This window comes from Coffea eugenioides, chromosome 10 (assembly GCF_003713205.1).
Source record: "Coffea eugenioides isolate CCC68of chromosome 10, Ceug_1.0, whole genome shotgun sequence".
In the NCBI taxonomy this organism is placed as follows: Eukaryota; Viridiplantae; Streptophyta; class Magnoliopsida; order Gentianales; family Rubiaceae; genus Coffea; species Coffea eugenioides.
Window position 1 is genome coordinate 6,015,121 of NC_040044.1, and position 14,734 is coordinate 6,029,854.

A 14,734-nucleotide genomic window follows, 5' to 3' on the forward strand; every position below is an offset into this window, starting at 1 on the left:
CCATAATAAATCTTGGTGAATATATCAACATGAGTAAATGTTTTTTACACCTTGCAGTCTTCAAGGCAATAAAAAAACCCTGATTCCTAAAGCAAAAATATTTTCCCAAGCAACAGTAATATGTCGAGATCTAAAGACACTAAGCCAAGTATAACTGAGCAAAACTTCTCTAGCAAAACTGCTGGATTGAGCAAATATGCAGCCATAATTTCCTAATCTTATACCTGTTAATGGTCTCTAAACACATGCTAGGAATAAACTCACCACATGTAATAGTCTTTTATACACACACATATACATACTTCACCATTGGTCTATAATAATCTGGACTAAACATTTCAATCTTTTGTCCAAGTCAAAACATCATATGCAAAAAACAGATAGACACACAGACCAGGCATTTTTGTAATAACTGATTATCTAGGTGTGATATTTCAAGTAAACCTCTTTTTGTTCCTAATACAAGAAACACACATGGAACAAAATGTTATCCAGTGATTAGCAAATGAAAGATAATGAGCAATTATATCTTAGCAGCATCTTCCAAGGATTTGTGGTAGAGTTCACTAGTTAAATTCTGCAAAATGAGAATCAAGAACCACCAAAATAATTCAGCAGAATGCAGTGTTTTATCACCAAATTACATATACCTTAGGCAGCATCTAGTTGAAGTTCATACAAAGTTGCTCTGTCAATTGACAAATCTTTAACATGTCTTCTATACTTGTTCTTTCCCATGTTAAGACTCCTCTCACTCCACTGCCAATTAGTCTCGCTCTAACTTATTTTGTCTAACCTGTTAACATCTTAATTAGTCATATAATAATCCTTTAATTGCTAAAAATGCCATACACAATATAAACCCAGAAGGAAAACCCGTCTAAAATAAGTTGCATGATAAACGGTAGGAAGGCTACTATTATCAAACTGTTCACTAATGAATTAAAGGAGTGAATTTCAAATTATTAGAGCCGACTTTCACATATCAGTCTATAATTGAGCATAGACATTTCTGATTCATGACATTTGTTCAAAATCTGGTATTTTGATAAAACAGAAGGTTGAAGGGAAAAACTCATCGGAAGACTGCACCTATATAATATTCAACCTCACACTTTTTCTTTTGTCTAAACAAATAAACCAATCAAAATATTATGGTAAAAACCCTGCACCATGACAAAGATTACACATTTGCACTCATGGGAAAAAATCTTAAATAGAAGACCTCTCCAATCTTAAATAGAGTAGCGATTTACCTACATATAACCATTTATAGAATAGCAATGAAGCAGGGTGACAATCTTCTTGGAGCAAGATATGTGAATAAGGCATAGGCAAGACAAACTGCAGACATAGTTCTATTATTTCGACCCATAACATTAGAAGGCATTAGGGAAAAAATTTCTCAAATTTCTTACATGTGTTTTGATGCTTCATAGCCATGGGAAAAATCGAGATATGCATATGGCAAGAAAAACAAGAATAAGTCAGTAATAGAAAATGAAGGATGCAGCAAAGCACATTTAACCATATAGAACCTGTTTTTAATAAGGGATCAACAAAAACTTACAAAATCTAATAAAAGTGTTGGAGGAAATTTGTAATATTTCACCTGCAAGATCAGAAATTTATGTATATTAGACAAATAAAAAATTTAAAAAAATAAAGGGCTAAATAAGTTTTGGCAGGGAGGGAAGAACTTTAAAACAAAGAGCCTCTCTAAGAAGATGAGAGAGGCGGGAAGATGAAGAAAACCATCTTGCTCGTTGTTGTTCTCAGAGAGAGGCGGGAAGATGAAGAAGAAGAGAGAGAGTTGTTCTAAGAGGTTTAGAGAGTGACGGTCGATGAACAAAGAGGGAAAGATGAGACTTTTGATGCATTGAGCCCAACCCCCCGTCAAATCCCACCAGAAAAAGCTGTTACAGAGAGAGGAAGTCTACCCACCACATGTTTATTCAGAAAAGTGAAAAAAAAAAATGGGACAATGAGACTAATGGGAAGCGTTTTTGTCAAGGTGGAGCAAGGTAGATTAATTAACTAACAATTAATTGCAACAAATTGGTAATTAATTGTGATTTGTTAGGCAACAAAAAAGTAACAATATTAATTAATTAATTATCAATTAATTGTTAAAAAGGACAACCAAATGTGATTTGATTGGCAACAAAAAAAAAGGCTAAATTTTGGCTAATAACTACACATAATTGATAATTAAATGTGATTTGTTGGGTAACCAAAACAATATTAATAATTATAAAAGGCTGATAATTAAATGTGATTTGGCAGGCAATAAAATTGCGAAATTATTACTTAATTAATTAAAAATTAATTTCAAAAAATTGATAATTAAACTTGATTTGTTGGGCAACCCAAAATAAAGAGGACATTTTTTATAAAATTTGAAAAAAAATTGTAATTAAATGTGTTTTTTGGGGCAAACACAAAAAAGAAGCCAAAATTTTTGTTAATAATTGCAAAAATGTTATTAATTAAATGTGATTTGTTAGGTAAAAAAATAACACTATTAATTAGTTATTAACAATGAATTGTAAAATTTTGATAATTAAATGTGATTTATTGGGTAACCGAAAAATGGAACCCAAATAAAAAGTAAATAAATAAATAATTATAACAAATAATAGTGGGGAATCTATAATTAAACACTGTGTGTGGCGTGACCAAATAATAAATGACACTAATGGAAGGGCACCACATTGTTGATTGTTTACGTAGAATTAATACTAAATAAAGATTATCGTGGAAATTTGATAATAATAGTTGAATGTCTTCCCCTCTCATTCCAAAAAAATAAATAAATAAAGAGCACCAATTTTTTTCAATGAGATTAGCTAGGTTCTCGTTGGAAAAAAATCAAATAAAGAGTAAATTTTTCACGATTGGAGCATAACAAAGGCAATTACAAAAAAAGATAACATAATAATAATTAATACAATTAGAGCATAACATAAGCAATTATTACAATAAATAAAAAATAATAATTAATAATAATGATTTATTTGGCAACCAAAAAAAACGTTGATAATTGTGAATAATTGGGATACCAATTTTTTGTTAACACAATTTATTGTTGGGAAAGGGAAAAAAACGCTAAATTTTAGCACAATCCTGCATGCAATTAGATTAGAAAACTACCACCTCCCATCCAATCAAAACTCGCCACATCACCATTTTCATGTGCAATTGGGAGGACTACCACCAATCGACGAATCAGAGGACGACAACTCATCAAATTGGAATCAATTGGAGGACTACCACCAATTGACCAATGGGAGAGCGCCACATCAGCAATTGAGTTCAATTTGAGGGAATGGCATTCACACATTTAGCTATATATGTTACAAATTACAAAAGGTGGGAGCAAATAAGCTAACAATTAAATTTGAGTTTGGAACCTAGCAAGGAACGCGTAGCAGAATTTTTTTTTTCTTCCAGAGCCGGAATCTTGGCATGTTCAATTGAACAAGATTTTAGTGCATGAGCAGATTGAAAGACAAATCAAGATACTTGATACTCGATACTTGAATCGAATTTGTCTCGTTAAGAGCGTGTTCAAATTTCGTTCATCAACTAATCAAATCAAACTTAAACAATACATTATATATGATAAACTATCAAGTTCGATTTAAGATCGGTTCGATTAGTATAAAAGTTAAATTTTACTTGTAGAAAATTCAAATTATTTAATATTGACTTGGGTTCGGCTTAAGAAGTAAACAAATTAAATTTGAACAAAATTTTAAACTTGTCAAAATAATCAAATAAACATAAAAATAAAGATATTTGGCTTGTCCAAACTCATTGACACTCTTATATATGAGTAGGGATTGAGGTACAAGCAAATGCCCTCCTCCCCAAAACTTTGGAGAATTCGCAAAATTGGCATTAAAGTTCCAAAAAATGATGATAATTTAGTTCCACATTTGCACCCCTCGAAATTCTCTTATATTTTCTTTCTTTCTTTTTATTGCCCCTTAAGTGTTGGTTGAAAACAAATAAAGAATGTTAAAACTTGGCATGTGTGAGCAAATGAACTTCGCTTCACTTAATTTAACAAGAAGTATCTTATCATGATTGTATCATGTTTCAACATTATCATTATCTCTAAAAGTATTAATAATTTTGAAAAGCATTAACAGTACTATCGTACTCGTTATTTATATGTACAGTTATCTAACGTGTAATACTGCTCTGTTTGGATCCCTTATTTTTAGGGTGTTTTTCAAAAACTAGTTTTTCAAATATAAAAATTTTTAAAAAGTATTTTAAAAGATAATCTAAAAATTAGTTTAAATTTTTCTAAAATTTTAAAAAATATCTCAAAATATATTTTAGAAACTCTTCTACTCTTAAATATCCCAAAATATTTTCTAAAAATATTCCAAAATACATTCTAAAAACTCTGCTACAACAAAGTTTTTAAAAAATACTCCCAAAAACAGCTAATCCTTACTGTTATACTACAACAGTTGCATTTAGAGTCTTGAATCCGTGTGGAGTGTATTTTCCATAAGTTTATATACATAAATTAATTTCAGAATTACAAATTGCACGTGAGTGTAACCAAACCTCGTAAGATTTACATAGTCAAATAGAACCGAGCGCAATTCAACTGCACTTTATTTTTATGTCCAATATGATAAAAATGTTGTGAAAACAAAATCTTAATAATCCACGCGTCACATTTCCAATGTACCAGATATGCAACTTCCCAATTTACCTCCGCGTATGCACGCGTTATCAACTCGCTTAAGATTCCGGAAACGAATATGCAACGCGATCATATATCGAATAAGAACTAAAGATGAAACCCAAATTTTTTTTATTAAAAAAAATAAAGAACAGTATATAGCCTGAAATATTACAGTAGTAAAATGTAATTCTAGAAAAAAAAAATTTTAAAAATCCGATTAAATAAATTATATTGGCATCAACTAACTTTTAACGCGCCACAACAGTTGCAATACTTTCTGCATATTTACGCAGACCGAAGGATTCCCAAACTCCACAGAGGCATTTGTAATTTGAATTCTGCTACCATTTCAATTCGGTTGGAATTTTTCTTATCTGGCTATGAATCCGATGGACATGGACGAAGCTCGCGAGTCGCAATTTCAACCAGCAGCTTCAGTTCCAGCGGCGGCGGTGCCCGAGGATCGGAGGTTTCAGGCGCTGGGAGACCTCCGTTTCCTTCCCGACGAAACTCTCTGCGCGATTTTAACTTATCTTTCTCCTCACGACATCGGCCGCCTCTCCTGTGTCAGCAGGTTTATTCAATTCTCCATAAGTTGTCCGCCTTTTCATCAATTATTGTTGCTTATTCGTTAGATTCTGTCTGGAAGTGTAATGGGTTGGGTCATATTTCATTTCATTGCAATCGGATTGTGGTTTTTGGCTTTCCCTAAAGTATTCCGAGCTTGGAGCTATATTCGTTTGTAATTATGTTATCTTCTTTGAATAAATGAAAAGTTGAGTTTGAATGTAATTTGAAACCGTAGGTGGAAATGAAATTGTTTGGCCACAATTCCTGAGGAAGATTGGTTTAAACATTTTAGACAAAATGAAAGTGCTAATATGCAGCAGTTAAATGTTGATTATGCATCTCAAACGGTTTGGTTTTGCTGCCCGCCTATTCAAAATTGACTATTTTCCCTCGATGTTCAGCTGAATTTAAAAAAAAAAAAAAAAACTCGTATTTGTAAACACTATAGATTGAATAGGGAAATGCACGAAAAATAAGGAGATTATATCTTGTTATGCTCATGTTCAGTTTTTATTGCTCTTTTCTGAATCCAAGGTCAGCTGGCTCTTTGCTGTGCAGTTGGCTTGCATTTTTTTTTTTTAATCGCACTTGCCTGAATTATTATTATTTTTCATGTGCAGTGTGATGTATATTTTTTGCAATGAGGAGCCATTATGGATGACTCTTTGCCTTAAAAATGTGAATCGTCAGCTTGAGTATAAAGGCTCCTGGAAGAGAACCACTCTTCATCAGTATGATTTCAGAGTTTATTCCCGTTGAACTTGTATATTTTGTTTCACCTTGTTTCTGTTGTTGCACGAATCTGACAATTTCCATGTGTTCTCTTATTTTCGGCAGAATGGATCTTTTGACTGAATATGAAAAAACCCCAGCAAAGCAGCTGCATTTCAATGGTAATGATCCTGATAGATGTTTGTTCTTTGATTAGTGATATGGTTCTGCATTTGCTCATGATGTTTCTTCCTATCCTCTAGGGTTTTACTCTCTGTTTCTTTATCGGAGGTTATATCGGTGCTACACCACATTGGATGGATTCTCTTTCGACAATGGAAATGTGGATAGAAAAAAGGACCTTTCTTTACAAGAGTTCTATGATGATTATGATGGGCAAAAACCAGTAAGTCATCACTTGGTCAGTTAGTATTTTGTTCCCTTGGTTTTTAAATAGTTAGCTGTGTTTCTGAGTGATGATTCTCTTACTTTGAGCATCTACCTGAACTACAATTGGTCTTTATGTTTCAGTGGTAAGGCCTTTATGATTCTGTAGAGTGAATCTTGGTCTTGTGGGGGACAGAAAATAGTTGGGTAGAGACATTAATGCACGAAGGATTTGACTTTTCAAAATGGTTCACTGAATGGAGTTATTTGTAAAAGTTTTATGAGGAATTACTTGTTGATATTTCACCATACGTATCTAGAAATGAATAATGAGTATTTTATGTTTGTCTCCCTGTTTGTGGGAATCAAGTTGACAAACTTCCAACACTGGGGCTAAAAGAGGAAGAAAAGGGACCAGATTTTGGCTTCGTTACCTGTTCACTCTTGCTATCTTATACTTTTGTCACAGGTGCTAATTAGTGGTTTGGCTGATACTTGGCCAGCAAGAAATTCTTGGACGTTTGAACAGCTACTACAGAACTATGGAGACCTAGCATTTCGATTATCTCAGAGGAGTTCTCGGAAGGTTATGATGACCTTCAAGGATTATGTGTCATACACGCAGATTCAGCATGATGAGGACCCTCTCTACATTTTTGATGACAAGGTTCCTACAATATATGTGTTTTATTGCAGATGCTTTTTGGTTTTGTTGGTCACCTCTGATTACTGTTCGTGCAGTTTGGAGAAGTTGCACCTAAGTTGCTGAAGGACTATAGTGTCCCGCACCTGTTCCAAGAAGACTTCTTTGATGTATTAGGTAGAGATGAACGACCACCCTTTAGATGGCTCATTATTGGGCCGGAGCGGTCTGGTGCCTCATGGCATGTTGATCCAGCTCTTACCAGTGCTTGGAATACTCTCCTATGCGGACGTAAAAGGTAATTCAAGACTGACCGCCCTATATTACTATGTCAGGAAAGAAGTCAATAAGATGAGACGCATTTCTTTCATCACGAATGGCCCTTTCTGGCTCATCTTTGTTTAATGATATAATAGCCTGCACTTGGATTAATTACTAGTTTGGAAAGTTTAGTCGTTTCCATGCCAAAACAAAGAAGGCAGGGGGAAATTGGATGGTCAGTGGACTAAAGAGTCAAAGCTTGAAGATTCAGGAGTCTTTATTTCCTCAATGTGATGAAGAGCAGTATCATGTCCTTTCTCTTACCTCAATCAAGCTCCTAGTAGCTTGAGGTTTATGCTTAAAATCTTCACAAAGATGATCTCTGTGAGCAATGCTAGCTTGTGGACCCATAGTTCCCAAAATGTAGAAACAAGATTAAGAAAATCAATCAAGTTAACATTGATGTACTTAGGAGCAGCGGCGCTATGATATTTACATAAAATGTCTTTTGGAATACTTTGGGTTGGTTTATTTGTCTCTCTCATTCAAAGTCAAGATGCATGCTAGGTAAGGTTGAAGTTCCTAACCAAATTGGGCTCTAGCTAGCTCAAGATTCCTATGGTTGAAGACGTTTAAATCTTTTATTTTTTCTTCTTTTCTCTTTTCTGGAAAAATAGATAAACTCCTAGTCCATCAAAATTTGGCCCAGATTTTAAATGGAAAGTTCTGGAAGATGTTTTTCTCAGCCACAAAGCAGCTTATTCTTTGTGGTGTTGCATAACTGTCTCCTCCCCAAGATATGCAGTTACTTTGGTCCTGGTTGTGTTACTACTGCCACGTTATATTAATATTGTTTTGCTCTTAGAAGCTTATGTCTTACATTTTTTTAATAGGTGGGCCTTGTATCCTCCAGGAAAAGTACCTCTAGGAGTGACAGTACATGTAAACGAAGATGATGGTGATGTGAACATAGATACTCCATCATCCTTACAGGTAATTGAGGCAGAAACATAAAAATCTTCATGAACTAAGCCTGTGTTTTTCCCTTTCTTTCCCTAAATTGTTTACTTTTTCCATGCTGTTTCAAATAACCATTTTTCATTTTCTTTTTCACTTTATTCAGTGGTGGTTGGATTTTTATCCTCTTCTATCTGATGAAGACAAGCCAATTGAGTGCACTCAGCTTCCTGGTGAGACAATATTTGTCCCAAGTGGATGGTGGCATTGTGTGCTTAACTTGGAAGCCAGTGTTGCTGTCACGCAGAATTTTGTGAATTCCAAAAACTTTGAGTTTGTATGTCTAGATATGGCTCCTGGTTACAGACATAAAGGTCTCTGTCGTGCTGGAATTCTTGCTCTTGATGAAGGCAGTTTAGTGGATGTTAAAAATGACTCTTCATGTGAGGAAAATCATGTGAGGTGCTCAGACTTCATAAGGAAAGAAAAGAGAATGAAAACGCACCAGCCACCAGAGAGTGATAACCTAGAAAATGTGGAATTTGTTTATGACATTAAATTCTTATCGAGGTTTTTGGATCAAGAGAGGGACCACTATAACTCCGAATGGAGCTCAAGCAACGTCATTGGACAACGGAACATGAGAGGATGGCTGCAGAAGCTTTGGGTCAAGAGACCAGAACTTAGAGGCCTGATATGGAAGGTATTGGTTTGTTGTTAACTTCTTCATGATTAGAAGAGGTCTAGGGACTGAACAATTTTGTTTGTTTGATTGCATGAAGCAAACTCAATAACTTATACTGCTTAAATGAACATTTTCTGGAGATGCTTTTTGAGTTCATTGTGGCTCAAGTATATCTGACCTAGCCCGAAAATTGAAAGCTACCATCATAAAAGATAGCCCAAAGTACCATTGATAGTCCTACTAAAGTGACCTGCTTACAATAACTTTGTTTCCAGGCCATTAAATTGACATTTGATTATTTATCTGAGTGCCTGACTCTATAAATTTCAAAATTTGTGCATGACATGGGTTGGATAGATGGTCAGATCAAGTGTTCTGAATTTTTATTTGTATTTTGAGAGCTAAATAACCTTCTTCTCTTTTAAATTGTCTAGGGAGCCTGTCTTGCATTAAATGCTGGCAGATGGCATGATCGCTTGAGGGAAATATGTGCCTTTAATGACTTTCCTTTACCTACAGATGAAGAGAAGCTTCCTGTTGGGACGGGTAGCAATCCTGTAAGTAAAAGAAAGTTTGCTATGATCTAATTCGAAAGGCTGTTTTCATTAATATTTTATTTCTTTTGATCAAAGGAATGTACAGTTAATAACTGAAGGTTTCATTATCATGTATGACTCTTTTCATGTTATCCTTACAACAGATTATCTCTTTATGTGCTTTGATTCTGCGCATTACATTGACAGGACCTTGTTATCTTTAAACCACCTAGATTGGTTTATTGGGAAGGTTTGGAAATTTTAAAACTTAAGGGTACCCAATTTGATTGCAAAGAAATAACTTTTGTCCACAGAAATTGATGTTATTATCTTTTCCTTTTCTGAAATCCAACTTGAAGTATTTGGTATTGGCTATTAATTAAGCATGTGTAAGCACACAGACACGTGAAAAGAAGTAGATCAGTATATTATAGCTTCTTCAAATATTCGAGTTAAAGAGGCGTGTAAAAACATGAATCCATATTTTTTATCCTTAAAAGTGATTGACTCCGTTCATTTGAAAATGCGATGACTTCATCAATTATATGGAACTCATTATTATTTTTTTATAGGTTTATCTGGTTGCTGAAAATGTGATAAAAATACTTGTTGAACGAGGGCTTGAAGCTTCTCTTTATGCTTTAGGCACCGAGGTATTATGTTAGTGTCCTTGATTTTGTTTGCCAAGAAACTCTGTCTTTTTTTTTGGGGGGGGTTACGTTCTTACTCTCTCTCTTGCTTTCAACAGCTTCAGTTTTATAATCTACTAGATCAAGTTAACTCTCCCTTGAAGGATCACATTCCTGTTGTTCTGGCTAGCGGGATTCTTTTTCTCAAAGATGGGTCGTGGCAAGTTATCCCTTGGGATGGCAAAGGGGTCCCTGAGTTGAATGAAAACTTTAATATGGTTCCTGAAAACCATAATGAAGTTGATTATCCTTTTGGAATCTGGAACAAAAAGCAATTTGAATATCACAAAGTCAGGCTGTCATCGCTTGAATCAGGAAATCCTGAAGGATGCTCAACTGTGTGGCCCTTTATAGTGTTAAAAAGATGCAGAGGGAAGATATTTGCCGACCTGTGAGTAATTAACATTGTTTATCCAGTTAAAATTAATGTTAGTCAGAGGGTGGCTTGGTGTATCGGTCATGGAAATGTCTGGTTTCTAGTTCTGAATCATTTTGGCTTTTCCTTGCAGAAGAGAGAGCCTCTCATGGAATGACATGCTAAACTTGGCTACCTTTCTGGGGGAACAGCTGCGCAACCTTCATACTCTACCTTATCCATCTTTTAATGTTTCAAATTTGCTAGTTAGTGAACAGAGAACAGAGCTTCCTCTGGGCAATGGCTTTCTGGATGATACTGCAGAAAAAACTAGCTTTTCTCCAGAACTGAGTACATATATAAAGACTTTAAACAAGAAGAAAGAGGATATATCTAGCCGTTTGACTAAGTGGTACACCATCTTATTCATTAACAGGCTTTCTAAGTATTACTAATCCAAGTATCATTTATTTGGGTGGCCATAAGTTGATCATCATCCGCTTATAAGTTATAATGCATATGCATGTTGCTTTATGTATTTTCATGCAATGAGCTTTTTCTGATTTAAAAGTCAGGTCTTTAACATGTGCAATAAGTGCCATTACCAAATGGTCTTGTAGTTGAATGATGCCTTTTATTGTCCTTAGATTCAGGTAATTCAGTGACCACAGAATCAATACAAAGATGAATGGCCTTGTTACACTTATTCTTTTGGAAGTGTTAATTGAGGATTCCATCATCCAAGGACTTTGATGTATGGCTTGGCATATTTTGTACTTGTAATCACTTTCAAAGTCTACATCTTTTGGGGTTCTTTTTCTTCTTTTGGGTATCTTTCACGATTATCATAATATAAGAAGATAGAGACTAGAAAAGATCTTCTGGATAGATATCTGCGAAGCTCATACTTTCATCTCTGGAGAGACAAAATTTCTTAAATGATTGAGAAAGGAGTTGCTTTCATCTCCATGCATGGTTTAATTCCAATAAAACTTTTTTTGGTTGCATGCTTTTGCTCTTTGCAGTTTCTTATTGTTGTCTTCACTGATAGACAAAGGCACGCTTGTACTTTTTACTTTTTTCTTGATAGTTTGACCCCATACATTGCATTTACATAATTCTATGTAATGTTTCATGAGTAAACTCATTTTTATTCGATATGCAGGGGTGACCCAATTCCTGTAACACTGATTGACAAAGTTGGTGAATACATTCCGGAAGACTTTGAAAAGTTTTTCAATATGTTTGAGGTTGATCAATTATATCCTTCTATTTCCTCTGAGAGATAATGCATATTTTCATTCTGTCACTCATCTTCTTCTCTGTTGTTGTTGTGTTCCTTTTTTTAATTTAGTTATTAATTACTTCGGTTGTTTTGTACTTTTGCTTTCCTAGGATGACAAGAGTGTTGCTAAACCTTACACCTGGATACACTCGGATGTCATGGATGACAATATCCAAATGAAACCATGTAACTTGACCTCTTGCTTGGGAGAAAGTACTCATGATCCTAGTCCAGTAAATAATGGATGTGCGAACGACCATAATGGCAGTACCAAGAGCAATTCTTGGCGTCCTTGCCACATTATTGATTTCAGTGATCTTTCTTTAGGTGAGTACATGTACATGTTTTTGAAGTACTTGGCATAGTTTCCCCTTTCCCTCCGTTAGCATCTCTCTCTCTCTCTCTCTCTCTCTAAAGATTTCTCACAATCTTGCTGTTGAAGTAAAAGAATGTTGCAAAAACTCTACCAACTATTTTCTAGGTGATTTAATAGACCGCAGAGGTTGCAGCCCGATTTTCCTTTAAGGTTTACCATCCCTCCCCCTCCCAGATAAGGAGGGGGAGGGATGGTATACAATCACTTGGGTTTGGTCAAAGAAAATTTTATGAAGTCCACTTTAACGAACTTCCAATCATTATCTTCTCATTCAGTAACGTGTAGGGGGCATTGTGCTCTGATTTGGGTGTCTGCGACTCTTCCTCAATTTCAACTGCCAAATTATGCTCTGCTTTCTTTTTCTTTTTTTTTTCTATTGTGTAGACATATTGTCACATTGAGTAATATTTCGTGTATTGCTTCCTTGGCTCCTAGGCTTTCATGTTTATCAATATAATGTAAGATGTGGGTCACTTAAGATATCTAAATTCAAGTAATAGAAGCGCCTATTGCAAATATATGAAATTTGTAAAAAGGATTCAAGCCGCCTTCTGTAGAAATGTATTTAATCATTGGTCTAACCAACAAGCAATGAGTTCTTGTACAAGATGACAATGAAATTAGAAAATTGGTCATTGCAAGCTTAGCTTTTTAGCGGAAAGATTGCGGACTGTAAGTCTGTGCATTATAAGTATTCAAACTAACTCTGTTTTCTTTGTAGGACATCCAATTTGTGATCTGATACCAGTACATGTAGATGTCTTTAGAGGAGATTCCCGTCTCTTGAAGCAATTCCTTGAAAGCTATAAACTTCCAATAGTTGGGAGAAAATCAGCAGAGAATAGTAGGTTTGGGCGGGCATCATATTTGACAATGTGAGTTAATATCTGCTCACATGCTTTTTTTTTTCCACAGTTTTCTTTCTAAACAGTTTTTTTTCACCATCTTTTGTTCTTTTTTTTTTTTTAAAAAAATTTGCTTCATTGGATATGCAACTTATTTGCTTTTTCATTTTGATCGTAGGTAAGAATTTTCATTTACAGAATCTTGTGGATCCTTCTTATTCAGCTTATTGTTAATACAATTAATTTCTCCATATTTGCTTTAATGTCTGAAAAAAAGAAAAACAACACAATTTGATCACTACTCTTGAGGCATAATTGGATGTTTTTGACTTGTAAACAGGTGTCTCTGCATTCTGCATGATGAGAATGTTGTAGGTGCTATTTTCAGTTTATGGAAAGAACTCAGGCAGGCAAAATCTTGGGAGGAAGTTGAGGAGAAAGTGTGGGGAGATTTGAATAATTACACGGGCTTTGATGATTAATGCTTCTTTGATCCTCAGGTTTGGAGAACCTGTATAAACTCTTTAGCGGCACTTCTCTAACTTCAAAGTAAGCCATTGACAGACTTCTGCTTATTTCACGTATCCTGTTCATTTGATCAATTCTTTCATGATTATAAACGCCATTATGGTATCTGTCGGCTGCAGAACATTACTTTCTTTGCAACTGCTGTAAACATTAATTATTGTATTAATAGAAACCACAAGTCGTATATCAGGATGCCTTCTTTGAGCTTTAGTTTCTTGATCTCCTTGCTAGTGGATGCTTTTTTTTTCATCTTTCACAGCTTTCTAGCCTATCCATGTTTAATGCACTGGACCGTAGTTAAGCATGGACCATGGATGAGAATTAGTGTTTTCAACGTCAATAATTTGGGTTTGATGGGTGTAGCACCGTAGGAGATTTATCCACGTTGCTGTTGTCCCAGAAAGATTTGAAGGTCCTCTTATATCATCAATAATTCACTGGTCTACCTTATTTAGTACAAAGAGATAATTCTTCAACAAACTTTCCATTATCTGTAACATTACTTTACGTAAGGTACTGTGAATATAGCTGCTTTAAAATTTGTCTCACAAAGCAACGTTGTTTAGTGACTCAAAAGAGAAAAGTGCAGTGACTGTTACCTCTTGTTGGTGATGCTGTAGAAGACAAATAGAATACCAGTTTTAGGGCGCTACGCAAAGCAACATTCAGCTCTATATACAGAGTCCTATAAGTGATGTTTATTTTGCCAATATTTTGGGTATCGGTAGAGTTAACATTATTGCTTTTTGCAAGGCACATACAGGAGCTTTTATGTCCACCACTTTACTTCTAGGATCGAAACTTGCTTTAACTTTAATAATGAAAGCTATTGCACCATATAAGGAATCTTTTGCTTTTGATTTGATGAGGATAACAGAGGATTTGCCTTCCTCGGACCGTTATTTTGGATCGTAATAATTAGGAGATACTCTCTCTGCTTCTTGGGCAGCTACTTTATTCATTTATGAATTTCACTTTCTACCCCAAAAAAAAAAAAAAAAACTGATCCATGCTATACCATGTTGCGATTGCCATCATCTGTGTGTGTGTGTGTGTGTGTGTGGTGGTGAGTAGGAAAAAACAAGCCTCTTCGATGGATGTTTGGTATAAGCATATGTTAAGGTTTTTTCAGAGATTATTCTTCTATTTTTTATTTATTTTTTTGTTAAAGCGGCAGAAATAGTTCAAAATGTAT

General features: G+C 34.8%; 1 protein-coding gene and 1 long non-coding RNA gene across 3 annotated transcripts; one reads left to right on the forward strand and one right to left on the reverse strand.

Annotated features, from left to right (window-relative positions):
- Positions 1–526: 526 nt before the first annotated feature.
- On the reverse strand, positions 527–1,880 carry LOC113749922. 2 transcript variants are annotated; one of them, XR_003464600.1, is made up of 5 exons: positions 1,571–1,880; positions 1,419–1,431; positions 1,257–1,344; positions 680–796; positions 527–577 (listed from the first exon to the last, which is right to left on the reverse strand). It is a non-coding gene; the product is annotated as an uncharacterized LOC113749922 (long non-coding RNA). The 2 variants fall into 2 exon arrangements; XR_003464601.1 differs by lacking the exon at positions 680–796.
- A 3,104-nt stretch (positions 1,881–4,984) lies between these two features.
- On the forward strand, positions 4,985–13,743 carry LOC113749974 (F-box protein At1g78280). Its single transcript, XM_027293870.1, has 16 exons — positions 4,985–5,285; positions 5,902–6,012; positions 6,119–6,174; positions 6,256–6,398; positions 6,849–7,046; positions 7,121–7,320; positions 8,177–8,276; positions 8,407–8,943; positions 9,360–9,482; positions 10,034–10,114; positions 10,210–10,541; positions 10,660–10,917; positions 11,671–11,755; positions 11,901–12,117; positions 12,888–13,041; positions 13,352–13,743. Exons 1-16 carry the CDS (start codon positions 5,092–5,094, stop codon positions 13,491–13,493), a joined length of 2,931 nt encoding a protein of 976 aa, XP_027149671.1. The 5' UTR covers positions 4,985–5,091; the 3' UTR covers positions 13,494–13,743.
- The last annotated feature ends 991 nt before the right edge of the window (positions 13,744–14,734 follow it).